We start from the raw sequence: 13638 nt of genomic DNA on the forward strand, positions 1-13638 counted from the left end.
TATTATAGAAATACTATTTCACGCAATTTTACACTGTTTTCTGCTAGAGAAAAAATTGCGTGATATTTGTTAAGATCCCCCCTAAGTGAGATTTGGTAAGATTTAGCTTGATCCACTCCCCTCCTAAAACACCTCACGTAATTAATGGACGCCCCCTTATTCAGTATTATATTTAATCGTATTTCTAATAAGAATTAAGTTTATTTTACTTAATTCTTGGTTCATTTAGATAATCAATTAGTCACGTACTTAACTCTCAAAACAAGATAAAAAATGAATAAATACACCAATCAATTCAATTCAAAACAGTAAATACGCAAGATATTTTTCTGCCCTCCGGCCGGAAAGTGGCAACTTTCTTGCCGCTGCGCTAAACAAAGTTGCCACATTCCGGCGACGTTGAGCAGAAAAATAGTGTACATACCTTGGCCAGTAAAAAGTAAAGCCTCAGATCACATGTTTGTCAACCTCGGCTTCGCCTCGGCCAACAATTACATGTGATCTGAGACTTTTCTTATTTTACTGGCCTAGGTATGTAATATACTATTTAGACAACTCATATTTAATGAACTGAATTGAAAACTTAGATATTAAATTTATTTCAGAATGCAAGATTATTAGATTTTTTTTAGTTGAATTACCTTTTTCTAATTAGAGATTTATAGTTGAATTTGTGTATGGTGCTACTGTTAGTGTGGTTAAGAATTATATTTCCTGTTAATATATGTATACATATGCAGTTATATTTGAATTTAACGATTAACCATATTATTATTGTCATATAATGAATTTGTCAATTCGTCCATGCAAAAGTGAAAAAAAATTGTAAGACTATTATAAATTAAATACCATAATTGTAATTTACGAAATGTTTATTTATTATTTGTTAAAAATTCAATGTCTAAGAATTTTTTTTTTTTTTTTTTAAAGATATTAGTGTTTAAGTAATTTTATTGGCATTTTGTTTGTAACTCTATAATTAGATAATAAGTGATTCATAAATAATACCAAGAAACGTGCTAAATGAAATAATCAACGTTCGTAATTTAAAATTTCAATTTATTTCATTAACTATCTTATTTCATAAGAATACTTAATAAAATTAGGTAGAAAAAAATAATAAATGAGATATTTTTCTGAAGTACAAGTGCCTAGAGTAATAAAGATGATAACAGAAACATATTATGATAATTACTAATATATTACAAACACTCATTTCTAATATTCGTGTTTGTTTATTTACTCACGTATTTTTTTCCTTTTTAATCAAAAATCCTTTTTAAAAATATTAATATTTTCAGTTGAGCCTTATAGTTCATTTATAATAATAATTTATGCATCTTACTTTCATCCTCATTAATGAGTCCATACGGACGATTAGTTTTATTTTGCCAAACAGACAAACATTTAAATTGTTTAGCTCCATTTTTTGATGAACTACTATTTTAAAATTTACAATTGCATCGATTATTTATGTATAATTAAATATCTTGTCTAAGCACATTTTTCTTTACTAGTAGTATACATGAATGTTTTTTTTTTATAATACTGGCAGTAAGATAATGTTTACTTACAAGAAATAATTAAATTCATTTGGATGACGTATATGATGTATAACATAAAACTACTCTTAAATTATTAGAATATTCAAGTCTGTCTTGAATGCGAAACAAAAAATTTGAGAAAAAAAAATACAGCCTTTTCAAGTTAATTTTCAGTTTTTTTCTCGCTCGACATATAGAATATTAATCACTATGAAAATTACTCAATATCTTTTAACTTTCTACCCTTCATAATAAGGAATAACTCAAATTTAAATCTTTAATAAGATAAATTCAGAAATAATTTCAGAAGTTAAATAATAAATAAAACAAAAAAATTTTGCAGTAAACTTACATCATACGCTAACACTTACGCTTATACTTTGATATTTACAAAAAATTTTACCGTCTTATAAAAGTATCATAATACTATAATAATCATAAAAGTCATAATAATATAATAATAATAATTGTTATAATAATAATAATATAACAATGAATCTACAATGTTATTGTAAGTAAAAAAAAATATTTAATATGAAACACGACATAAAAAGTGTATAAAAAACATTTACACGAGCACCTCTAAGCTTTCACGCGATTGAGTCTTTTGCGGTGTAGTTTTAGTATTGTTTTGTACGATCATAGCAACAGATTGACACCTCGATTGAAAGTCTGGTGACAATTGTTTAGATACAGATCTCACGGGAGGTAACGCCAATCTGAGTCTGCACCAGAATTTGTAGCTGCCAGCATCATTTTCGGAATCAACTTTCCATCTCAGTATAGTCATTTTATCAAGAACAATTCCGTCTGCACAAGCGGCATCAATACAGTGTCCAGTAGACTTTGCAAAAGTCGCGACGTTGGATAGTTCATTTAAAATAATTACTATAACTTGGTTTGATATTAGAGACAGCTGTTTCAGTGCTTGAGTTACAGTTGTGTCTGTCCATTCATTTTGAAGAGCATTTGAACTTAATATTACGATTACTCTGCGAGAAGACGATGCATTTGCTCCGATTTCCAAATTCCCTAACAATCAAATTAAATTTAGTAAAAATTTATAAATTCACTTTTAATTTAAAAAATTTACCACCAAATACTCACAATTACGAGTTATGTGGGTTAATTCAAGTGTTGTACATTTGTAATGGTGTTTTGTCTTTAAAGTGGGTATTAATGTGTTGACCGCGAGTGCTGTGTCTTTTTCATGATAACACACTAATGCATCGAATTCCTTACCATCTATAAAAAAAAAATTTATTTATTATTAAATTATTATCATTTATAACAGTGAAAATATTTAGTTCACTTACCGTTCTCTTCATTGTACTGAAATTTATTGCGACAAAAGACAGCTATTGGTAGCCAGCACCGAATGAAAAATGCTCCAATTGAGACAAATAATACGAGGCCAAGAACAGCGAATAGCAGAGCTTTTCTCCAGGAGCCGGAGCGAGCACCAACGTCAAAATGAGGTTCTGTTTAACGAGAAAAAAAAATAAAAAAAAAGTTGTAATTGTAATGATTATCATAATATAATTGTTTTAATGTAAATTTATTTTTATCTTATTCTTTGAATGCGTAGAAGGAAGTTTTGTTAAAAATAAAAGAACATAATTACCTCGACGATAAATGTAAGCTGATAGCGTCATCTCCTCATCCGCGCCGTTGCTGATTCGGCATTCATATTCGCCATAATCCTCTGCTATCGTTGATTCAATTTCCAAGTAAGCCCCAACAATTTGATCGTCTTCTCTGTAGCCAATAATAATTTAAATGAATTATATTTTAATAAATTATACATAACAATAAAAATAAAGTTTAAATAAATATATAGACATAGATGTAATAAATTTACGAAAATACATAGCAATTACTAACTATAACCTTTTATATCTCGATCAAGTATGTAATGAATTTTGGAGTAAAAAATAAAATATGTAGAAAAAAGGGAGCTTAAGAAGAAATGAATAAAAAGTAAAAATGAGAAGAGACGCGGTTAAGGGAGAATGATGATGCGAAGATGCTTGCAAAAGAGAATACCAAATAAAATAAAACATCAGGACGATTGTAAAAGTGAAGAAGAGAAAGAGAGAGGGTGGAAGAGGAGAACGGGACGGGAGAGGAAGAAATAAAATAACCGGAGGAACGGAAGAACGTAGCAAAGCTATCATTAGTGTAATGACGGAGCGCACTGGCCCGATGAGAGATTTCCAACTTCTTGTCGAGTTCTCTCTCCCTCACCTGCTAGTGACTCGAGAAATTTGTCCTCGAGAAGTAAACTATAATTAATAAAAAATGAAAAAAGCTGAGAAAAAAGTTGAGACAAAAGAACCGATCGCACGAGAATAAATACACTCAAGGTGTACTAAATAATAAAATAAATAATAATTACCTCGATACACGGTGCTTGGATATTCTTCCGCTACTTAAAAAAGTAATATTGCTGCCAGACTTTGCCCAAGTAACTGAATTTTTAGCGTCTGGTAAATCAACTTTGCCTAAGTAAGCTTCGCAAAAGAGTCGAGCCGCATCTCCGAGAGGTACTAACTGAGATATTGGTTTATACGTCGGTAATGGCTTTCCCGTGTAACCACTTGAGTCTTCTCCTGATTAAAGATAAAACACATGACATGGTTAAAACTTATTCAAACTCTTTAAACTATTTTAAGAATAAAAAATATTAAATATTTTTTACCGTTAATAACAAAATATTTTGAGCTAATCTTATTTTTAATAATAATAATAATAATAACAAATTTATACATACCAACAATTCCTAAAGTGATATCACTAGATAAAGTATCGGTGTCATTTCTGGCTCTGCATGAGTAAATTCCAGCATCAGAAATTCTAGCAGCACGTGTGTAAATTGTTTGATTGGCACTCTCGGGGAACAAAATAAAATGACTGAGTGCCCCTGGCCAAGGGTATGGTCGATCATCTTTATACCTGCAAGCACACGTAGGAATAATGGCTTAGAACAGAGTAGGTAATATAATAATCGTGAAAAAATAAATATGTAAAAACAGTTTTTTTTTTTTTAAAAACGTTGTATCAAGACTTTACTACACTGACTGTCGATCGACCTCTTTATCGTCACAAATTACATATATCTAGAGCTTTCCGAGAACCCGAGAACAGCGCACATGTTCTCAAGTCTTACGCTTATAGCACATAAATGTACGATATAGACATCGACATGCACACTTATCATCTCCATACATACAATTTCAAATACATATTTATATAAAAATGTTGGTGTTTTTACCAGGTAAAAAATAATCGGGTGGCTAATAATTTTTTTTTCTTTCGTTCTTTTTTTTTTTGCTATACCTACAGACTAAAGGCTAATTTCATTTGTTCGTATCGTCTATACTATACAGTATTCTCACGTCATTAAGTCGTCAGTTGTATTTCCGGCCAATTGACTGTATCGAGATGCACTTTGTTGCGTGCGTGTGTTCGCCCTCCTGTATTATATGTGTACTTTACTCTTTTCTTATTCTACTCTTCTCTACTCGGCTGATCTTCTGTATTTATAATGCTAAAGTCTGAGAAATAATATATAATATATGAAGAAGGTATAACATAATAACATAACACAAGTCAGTATAAAAAAGAATATGAAGAAAATAAAAAACAAATATGCATACGTATCCATATCTATATATATTGAAATAAAAATAAGGTAGTGTGGAGGCAAGTAGAAATATAGGGTTGAGGACAGCATGGCGAACTCACAAGTTTAATAAGTTTTTTTCCTTATTTCTAAAACGATTCTACGAAGAGAAAAGTGGAAGATTGCCCTCTACGCTTTGCTTGTTTCAAATGGAACGTATGAAGTACATATATAGGGTTTATATATATATATATATATATACATATAAGAAGAACGTATGGCCTCACTCATCAATTATTTTCGGCGATTCGTGGAAGAGGTGAGCCCCGTTCACCAGAAAATAAGTTACTAAAAAAAAGAAAATGAAAAAATTATAGCAAGAAATAACAAGTAATAATAGTAATGATAATAATAGCGATAATAACAATGAAAATAGTTTTATGAGGATAAGAAATAATAATGAAGAAAATATTATTATAATCTTTATGAGAGCAGAAAAGACGTTTTTAAATTATCGGACAATTGTTTTTAAATAACCAACTTGGGAGTAGAGTAAGTAGTATTATAGAGTGTACTGAGGACATTTTTCTCTTAGTTGGTGTTTCTTTTTTTTTTTTATAAATTGTTGTTATTATTTCAATAACAACAACAACAGCAGCAGAAATAACCAACCGTCGAGGTCGAGTGCAATTGCGCACGTTGCCAGTTCAAAAGCTACGATAATTGTCTTCTGGAAAGGGATAATTGGTCCCTGCGTGAGAAGTCACAGAGCTCTGCTCTTCCTCGCGGATTACTTGGAAGACTAACTCAACTCTCCTTTGACTTCCTTCAATATCATCCGCCTCTTGACTACTCTTGTACTCAGCTCTTATACTCTCGATAGCAATATAAATCCTTTCATTTATATATAGGTAGTAAGTATAGTAGTATATATCTGTATCTGGACATATAAAGGCAGCTCGAGGACCATCGATTTGATTTCTTTGTGAACAAGTTCTTCCTGATATTATCGGCCTTGCTAATTTGCGTCTGGTCCATTCGACGATTTACGATAAAAAATAAAGGACCCTAAAAAGAAGGTAAAAAAGGAGATTAGAAAGGATTCGAAGGACAAAATAAAAAAAAAATAAACTAAACTCACGTGATACGTGAAGGATGAACTACTATTATACTGCTACTATAGAACTCTTTAGCTCGGCATTTCCGTCTACTCTTTTAATCTATATTTTTTACTTGTTAGCGACGTTCAGGTATTTCATACTTTCTCGCACTCACAACAGGCCTTATTACAGACTTCTAGGAAATCTTGTTGCGTGCATGCTCGCGCCATTTTCTCATTACATTACATTTATCGACATCAGTATAGAACATCATTTCGCAAAAGTTGACATAATCACATACGCTTAGAAAAAAAAATTAACAAATCAATAAAAACACAACTAAAACTACCGTCTAACTATTCACTACATAAATGACAATAAGTGTAACACTCGAAAGAAAAAAAAAAAAAAAAACTAAACACATAAATAAACAAAATAACAACTTAAATGTTAACGGGAATAATCTTCTCCGTTAACTGATTTTTTGCGGACTCTTATTTTCTCGGTTTTTATTTATCAATTTTTTACGAATTGCCCTGGACTTGACTCCGCGATTACCGTTTGAATTGGATCTCCAAGCGCCTAAATGGGAAAATCAACTTTTTAAAAACGAGTCTTGCTTTTTAAAAATTATTTTGTCGTTTTATTTATTTACAGTTCAGTGGGCGAACTCTGTCTGGATCTGGATTTAAACCTGGAACTAAACTGGACGCTTAGGTCTAGACTAAACAACTCATCTCTAGATTAGACCTACAACTACCGACCAAAATCATTGAAGCAAGATTAAGAGGTCAAGAGGTTTAACGTGACTAAAAAAAAATAATTTAAAATCCCACAAGTACCGACAGTATGTCACCTGAAACAAAATGACAATAGTTGGTTTTACAGAATAGAACGCCGGTAATGCGATCAAGAAAACATAAATAAGTCTGCTTGCTAACTGCAACTACGTACTCACACATCAGAGTCACATAAAGGGCACGAGAATTCACAATAAGTGAAAGAGGAGGAGGAGGAGGAGGTGGTGGTGGTGAGGCGACAACGCATGCGCACCTTGCCCTTAAGAGTTCCGCGAATCGAACATCGACGTTCGATCCGGCAAAAATGCGATTGTTGGATTTCCTAATAAGTATCCGCCACCAACACCACTGTCATCAACATCATCACCTTCTCATTCTTTTCTTCTTCACCATTATATACAACTGAACAATACAAATATAAATAGCTATAAAACTGATAGAGAACGACAAATATAAACGATTGCTTGCATATTAAAATTGTCAATATCGATTGCATTGTCATCGTCCTATTGTTAATTTTACATTACTGCAAACTTTAGCGCTTAGCTCATGTATATGTAATATGCATATGTAGATATTAGTATGTAACACGTTAAACTATAAGACTAGACGTTGTTTTTCGCAATAAAACAATGACTACAGACTGTGATCGAGGGTTTGCACATGCGACACGACGCTTTTACACACATACTCACATATCACTGAAAAAGAAAGGGTTGAGCCAGAGTCAGAGTCAGAGCATTAACATGTAAACGTACGTAGCAAATTGTCCAGCGGAAACACGTATTCCGGTATTAGTTTTTTTTTTCCTTTTATTTTTTAAACTTTTTTTAACCACACACGCTAACGGATAGGATTTAAGATCCATCATTTACATCGTATCGCTCTTTTATAACAAAATAATTTATGACTCAATTGTTGCCCGGGTTTTTATCCTTTTATTCATCAGTATATTATTTAGTTATAAATTAGTTTAAAATGCGAATTTACGTACATAAAATCTTCGAAAAAAAGATGTTGAGGAGACCCGAGAATTCGTCAGGAAACAAAAACTTCGGTATTCGAACCGGTCTACAGGTCGAAAAACCTCGTTCTTTACTCAACATTACAAACTCTTTTGGACACAATCGACATATCTTAAATAAAACAAACACAACTCTTCCTTTGTCGCATCATTTTTCTTGTAGTCTATTTGTGTTTGTATTATTGTTACATATATGTGTATAATAAACCCTGTACGGATGACTTGAAACACAATAATATAAAATAAAAAAACTCTTCGAGTAGTTTACTATCATATATATATATATATAATAGATTTAGATGTCTTTAAACTTGTTAGAGATCTTGTGCGCGGTTTTCTCCAACACATGTTACATCACATGTAAGTGACTCACGTTCTTTAACGAGCCTTCTTCCTAACTACTTGTTTAGTTTCATGTGTCTAATCATGCGATATAAGATCATTTAAAGTTTTGATGATTTATTTAAATACCTGCTACTAACAATTTTATTTCGTTAATTATTTTCTTTTTAAAATCCGTCATTACATCACACAAACAATGTTATATCTAATTATTAATCTTATGTTTTTTTACAAGCTCGTAATTTCATTTTAAACCATCAATTTTTTTTTAAATATTCTCACACTCACAGCTCTTAATTGTTAAATATTATGCATGTATATGTGTATAAATGTATATAATAAACTAAAAACATGCATAATACATATTTGCGGACACGATTTATAGAGTTGGAAAATAACTTTCCTCGAAGTCATTATCGTTACACTATTATTTCAAATTGTCGAGTTTTATTTTATAACATGAAATGGATCTTTTTTTTCCTCGTTATTTTATCCTTTTCCTTTCGTTATTATTATGTACGTATTTTTTTCATTATTTTGTACCCGTCGCTGGACACGCCAGTATCATTACGATGATAGGGGACCTCGAGTCGCATCTATATTAAATCCATAAACCATATATGTATATATTTATATATGATATAAAATAACAGCATACCGCATTTACAAATTACAAATACAAAAGACAATGACGAAATTGATAAAATAAAATAAAATAAAATAAAATATTTATATCGGGTTTGTATCTTTATGTTCATCTGTCTATCGGAACATGCTGTAGCACACATATAACAAGATCGTAACATTGTTGAACCGCTAAAACCAGAATAAGAAAGAAAAGGAGAAAGAGAGAGACGGTGATTTTTCGTTTAGATAACGAGGCATCTTTGCTGGCGTAGTACAAGCCGATATGACCCTTCAGCGTAGATATAGACGTGTAACAGGTGTCGGGGATTCCTCTTCCCACCCTCTATTATCTTCTCTGATACAAGTATTATTATATATGGTATGTGGTATATAAACTCTACATTTAGTCAATTCGTTGAGAGTACGAGCCTGAGGTTCTTCCCAGCATAGAAATTGAATCGTGCCATTTATTTATCCCGCATGCCACCGGCATTGACCATTCCATACCGTAGGTAGAAATATTTTTTCAAATAAAAGGTCTGGTTTCAAATCTCCAAGATCTTTTATTAAAATTAAGTCTTGAGATGGTTAAGATCTAACCGCTTAGCTGGATATTTTAATATCTTGATTTTAAATTACATCTAAACGCGAAATTGCATGTAATAATGATTCTGAAATCAAGACACCTGAACATTTTTTAATAAATAAAGTACCAAGTAAATTTAAAAAAAAAAAAGGTAAAATTTTTTTTAATTTTTTCTTTCCAGTAATTTATCTGTTCAAGAAACCCTAAAAAAATGTCAAATATCTGGCTTACTTCTTTAAACACCTGGATTAATGTAAGATAGGTCTAGACAACAGGATATTAGACAAAGCTAACAGAATTATTCGTTTTAGACGAGTTAATACAATAAAATTTGTCTGGTACCGGAGCTTTAAAAAATTTTTTACAAGGACAGGCGTCTTGAGAGAATAGAAAGGGAGTCAATGAGAAGTAAATGTATATATATATATATATATGCACTGGTATATAATATATACATATACATATAATATTATACGGTAAAGCTAGAAAGAAAAAAGAAATCTTACTACCACGAAGCAGCTCGAGCGATTCTCTTTGTTCTGATGGACTTTCCGACTATCCTGGCAGGGGTTTTCAAATCCAATTCTTTCTCGTTTACTCATACTCTTTTTCCCATCTCATCTGAGTTATACCAGACTTCTCTTACCACACACAGCGGTACGTGATACAGGACAGTCGCTCTGCTTGGATCTCAGATACAGTAACCCACACACAAACACACATACACAGTGTCACACGGTCTTTTTCATTCTGGTTCATTCCCGAGGCATTGCGGTCGGGTCTACTCAAGAACTCCCGCAGAGATTTTAACTTGACAATACGTTGCTCTCTTGACACAACCTTTGACGCGATTCGCCCAGGTACTTCTCACCGGTATTAAAATTCTCCGAAAAATATCCATTTCATTTCATAAAACATTTTACGGATTTTTCCACGGTTTTTAGGCACGTACGAACAGGTATTTTTTTTGTCTTTAACAAAATTTTTTTAATATTATACATTCCTATATATATATATATATATATATATATATATATATATATATATATATATATATATATATATATATATATATATTTATAGAGAGAGCTACTGATGTAATTGATAAATAAATTTAAGTGCATGAGAAGAAATAGCATCAGGTGTCGGTGCGATGACTCATTAGCTCAAGAGTTGAGCTACTTGTCGACTATTGCAAAAAAGTATAAAAAAAAACTCGGTACTCTGGCAAATAACTATTGTCATTATTATTCTTTTTGTTGTTATTATTATTATCACCACTAGCATCATCATAATTATAGGTATATGTATATTCATACCTATAATACAATACAGTTGCGCAAGTATTAAAAAAGTTAAATATAACCATAAAATAAAAATGATTACTCATTACTTACCATTCAATGCTCCTGTAACCACGTAAACAACAGTGTACTGCTTTAAATGCTCCTATATTAGCATACTCGGTGGTAACAACTTCTTTAGTGAATCTGAGACCACCCGGCAATTTATCGAACTTGTGCGCTGAGCAGTAGTCTTCGAGTTCATCGTCACGTGAAGGTGGAGGTCCGCCAATGACTATTGCAACTATACTAAACACCACGATTAAAGTTTTAATGCACCACGGTGAAATTCTTCGACTTGTCATTCTTGAATTTTCTTCTTTCTATTTTATTTAATAATAATATTAAAAACTTAATACTATATTTGTCTTCCACCATAAATATTTGACAGTAATAATTATTAAGTATAATATTTTATAGACATTTTTATTTTAGGCGGCAAACATCCTCTGAATTCTAAAAATGATTTTTTTTTTCGCAGGATCACGACTTTCTTATGTTTACTTGGTTTAAACTTATAACCAAGATATACTCAATGTTTGTCTATTTGCCGTGACACCGTCGTGGTCGTTGATCGTCGCTTGTTTGCACACGCGATATGTAGTCTTCACTTCAAGACTTAAATAATCTTCACTGACACTTTTAAATATTATCAAGACTCCGGAAACAATAATTTTGTTATTGTTCTTTGTCAGCACACTTAACCTTTGTCGATTAAATCTTCTGTAATTTAATTTTGCATGTAAGGAAGACAAGTTAATATTTATAATTACAACTAATTATTACATTGGTTTGCTTAATTATAACACGAAACAGCAACGACACTTACAATTTTAAAATGTTTTATCATAATAATTATAATTTTTATTGACGGCGAACAAAAATAATTCAAGTAATAAGTGTTACCTAGTTGAAATATTATATCGCGAAAAATAGCATTGGCTGACAGTAGTACTTCACCGAGTGAACGTTGACGTGCAACTGAAACCAAAGTATAACTCACTGACAAAAGCAACGCCGGGTGAGTATAGCGTGGCTAGCAACTGTCGAAACCGGTGTGTTAGCGTGTACGGACTTGTCTGATTCTTGTAACCCGCGGAGTATGATGATTACTCAGCTTCAGCCAATCAGATTTTTTCATACAAATTCGTCCAGGTGCGGAACTCTTAGTTTTTAAATTTATCTTTATGTTTCTGCAAAAAATATTTAAAAATTAAGTTAGCCGACATCTAAAAATTTTTAGAATTTTTTTTATTGAAAAAATCATAACAAAAAAAATAAAAAATTTTCATTTGTAAAAAACTTGAAAACTATAAGTGCAATTTAAAAAAAATATTTTTTAGTTCTAATTTTATAAATGGAAAATAATCAAAAAATTGTTGAACGTCGGTTAATTTTAGTATCATAAAATTATTCAATTTTATTATTATCAGACACAAAAAAATCACCATTAAATTAATAAACTAACCCTGTCATTATCAAGATTAATTTTTCTAATCTAAATGATAACTCATTCTGGTAGATTGCTGGTGGTTGAACAACCGGATTGTGTCACCACCTAGGGAAAAAAGAATTGAGCTTTGAGACTTCGGTAACCTACCAACCGATATTTATTTTATCGATAGGATCTTTTCTAATCGACATCCAAATTATGAATGAGGATGAAGAATTTATTCGTAGTACATTATGCAATATTTGATGAATTTTTAATGAAAGAATTTAATTTATTGATGGTTCCAGCGGTCTAAAATTAAATATTTGAATTTTTTATAAGCACTGATAATTCTTCGAAATTATATAACTGAGAAGAAATACTGAGAACAGATAATATGAGCATGAATGAAACATAATAAATATTGCAATCGTAATTCGATGGGATCATATAAATTTTAATCTTTTAATATTATAACTAAGATCAGCAAAAAGCATACATTAGCATTAAATGTCGTCTTACATGTCTCGCTTTCAATTTCAGTTCACATTGAATCATATATGTATGTCGCACAAAAGGTCAAGTTTTTCTGATAAACTTATATATATTTATCAATCATTGAGAAGAAAAAAAAATCATAATAGATGATTTAAAAGAATAGAATTCTAATCAATATTTTTTTTTTCCAATGTGATTATTAAATAAATTTACCAATCAAATTACTTAAAATTTCTTCCTCCAACCAAAATTTTTATGAAAAAATAAGAATAAATGATATAATATTGCTAATTGCTTTTAATAAAAAAAAGCTCTAAACTAGTCTCACGTCTCGCAATTTAATTCCTGTAGTAAAGAAATTACAATAAGTGAATAATTAAACGAAAAAGCGACACGTTGTAGCATTTATATACGTACACAAGTATCAGCAATTGACCTACTTGTAGTCTAAGATTTTCACTGTAATTATTATTTAAATTATTACCTAAGGGTTACTACAGCGTATGCATATCAAGCAGTTCCAGTTTACATGCTTTTGTACCATTAATACAGCACTTAAACATCATCAACTACTTTCTTATAGCTACAACATAAAATTACCCCAATTAAGTAGACAAAACACAAATACTAGGCTTTTAACCCTTCAGTACCCTCGCTATGAGAATTTTTCTCACGCAACAACATTCAACTTATAGGATGTCGCTGCAGTGCAAGTGA

The 13638-nt window shown here is 31.1% G+C and overlaps 1 protein-coding gene and 1 long non-coding RNA gene across 5 annotated transcripts; both read right to left on the minus strand.

Annotated features, from left to right (window-relative positions):
• Positions 1-1052: 1052 nt before the first annotated feature.
• LOC123274583 (single Ig IL-1-related receptor-like) lies at positions 1053-12184 on the minus strand. Of its 2 annotated transcripts, XM_044742268.1 has the most exons (8): positions 11898-12184; positions 11046-11714; positions 4318-4499; positions 3943-4156; positions 3169-3302; positions 2861-3025; positions 2652-2789; positions 1053-2576 (listed from the first exon to the last, which is right to left on the minus strand). In XM_044742268.1, the coding sequence occupies exons 2-8, from the start codon at positions 11294-11296 to the stop codon at positions 2113-2115; spliced, it is 1548 nt and encodes a 515-aa protein (XP_044598203.1). In that variant the 5' UTR covers positions 11297-11714; positions 11898-12184; the 3' UTR covers positions 1053-2112. The 2 variants fall into 2 exon arrangements, with proteins under 2 accessions (XP_044598203.1, XP_044598202.1); XM_044742267.1 differs by having other exon boundaries at positions 11046-12184.
• On the minus strand, positions 4593-9765 carry LOC123274586. Of its 3 annotated transcripts, none has more exons than XR_006511531.1 (5): positions 7224-9765; positions 6311-7125; positions 5842-6237; positions 5292-5517; positions 4593-5101 (listed from the first exon to the last, which is right to left on the minus strand). It is a non-coding gene; the product is annotated as an uncharacterized LOC123274586 (long non-coding RNA). The 3 variants fall into 3 exon arrangements; XR_006511532.1 differs by having other exon boundaries at positions 6311-6851; positions 6925-9765; XR_006511530.1 differs by having other exon boundaries at positions 6311-9765.
• Positions 12185-13638: the final 1454 nt, after the last annotated feature.

The sequence above is a fragment of the Cotesia glomerata genome, unplaced genomic scaffold, assembly GCF_020080835.1.
Source record: "Cotesia glomerata isolate CgM1 unplaced genomic scaffold, MPM_Cglom_v2.3 scaffold_44, whole genome shotgun sequence".
Classification (NCBI taxonomy): Eukaryota; Metazoa; Arthropoda; class Insecta; order Hymenoptera; family Braconidae; genus Cotesia; species Cotesia glomerata.

Excerpts from the sequence above, each read along its gene's own strand:
- LOC123274583 (XM_044742268.1), bottom strand. The coding sequence starts at position 11,296 with ATGACAAGTCGAAGAATTTCACCGTGGTGCATTAAAACTTTAATCGTG. Across the intron at positions 4,500-11,045 it reads GGTTACAGGAGCATTGAATG|GTATAAAGATGATCGACCAT; the intron begins GTAAGTAATGAG and ends GTGTGCTTGCAG. Across the intron at positions 4,157-4,317 it reads TATCACTTTAGGAATTGTTG|GAGAAGACTCAAGTGGTTAC; the intron begins GTATGTATAAAT and ends ATCTTTAATCAG.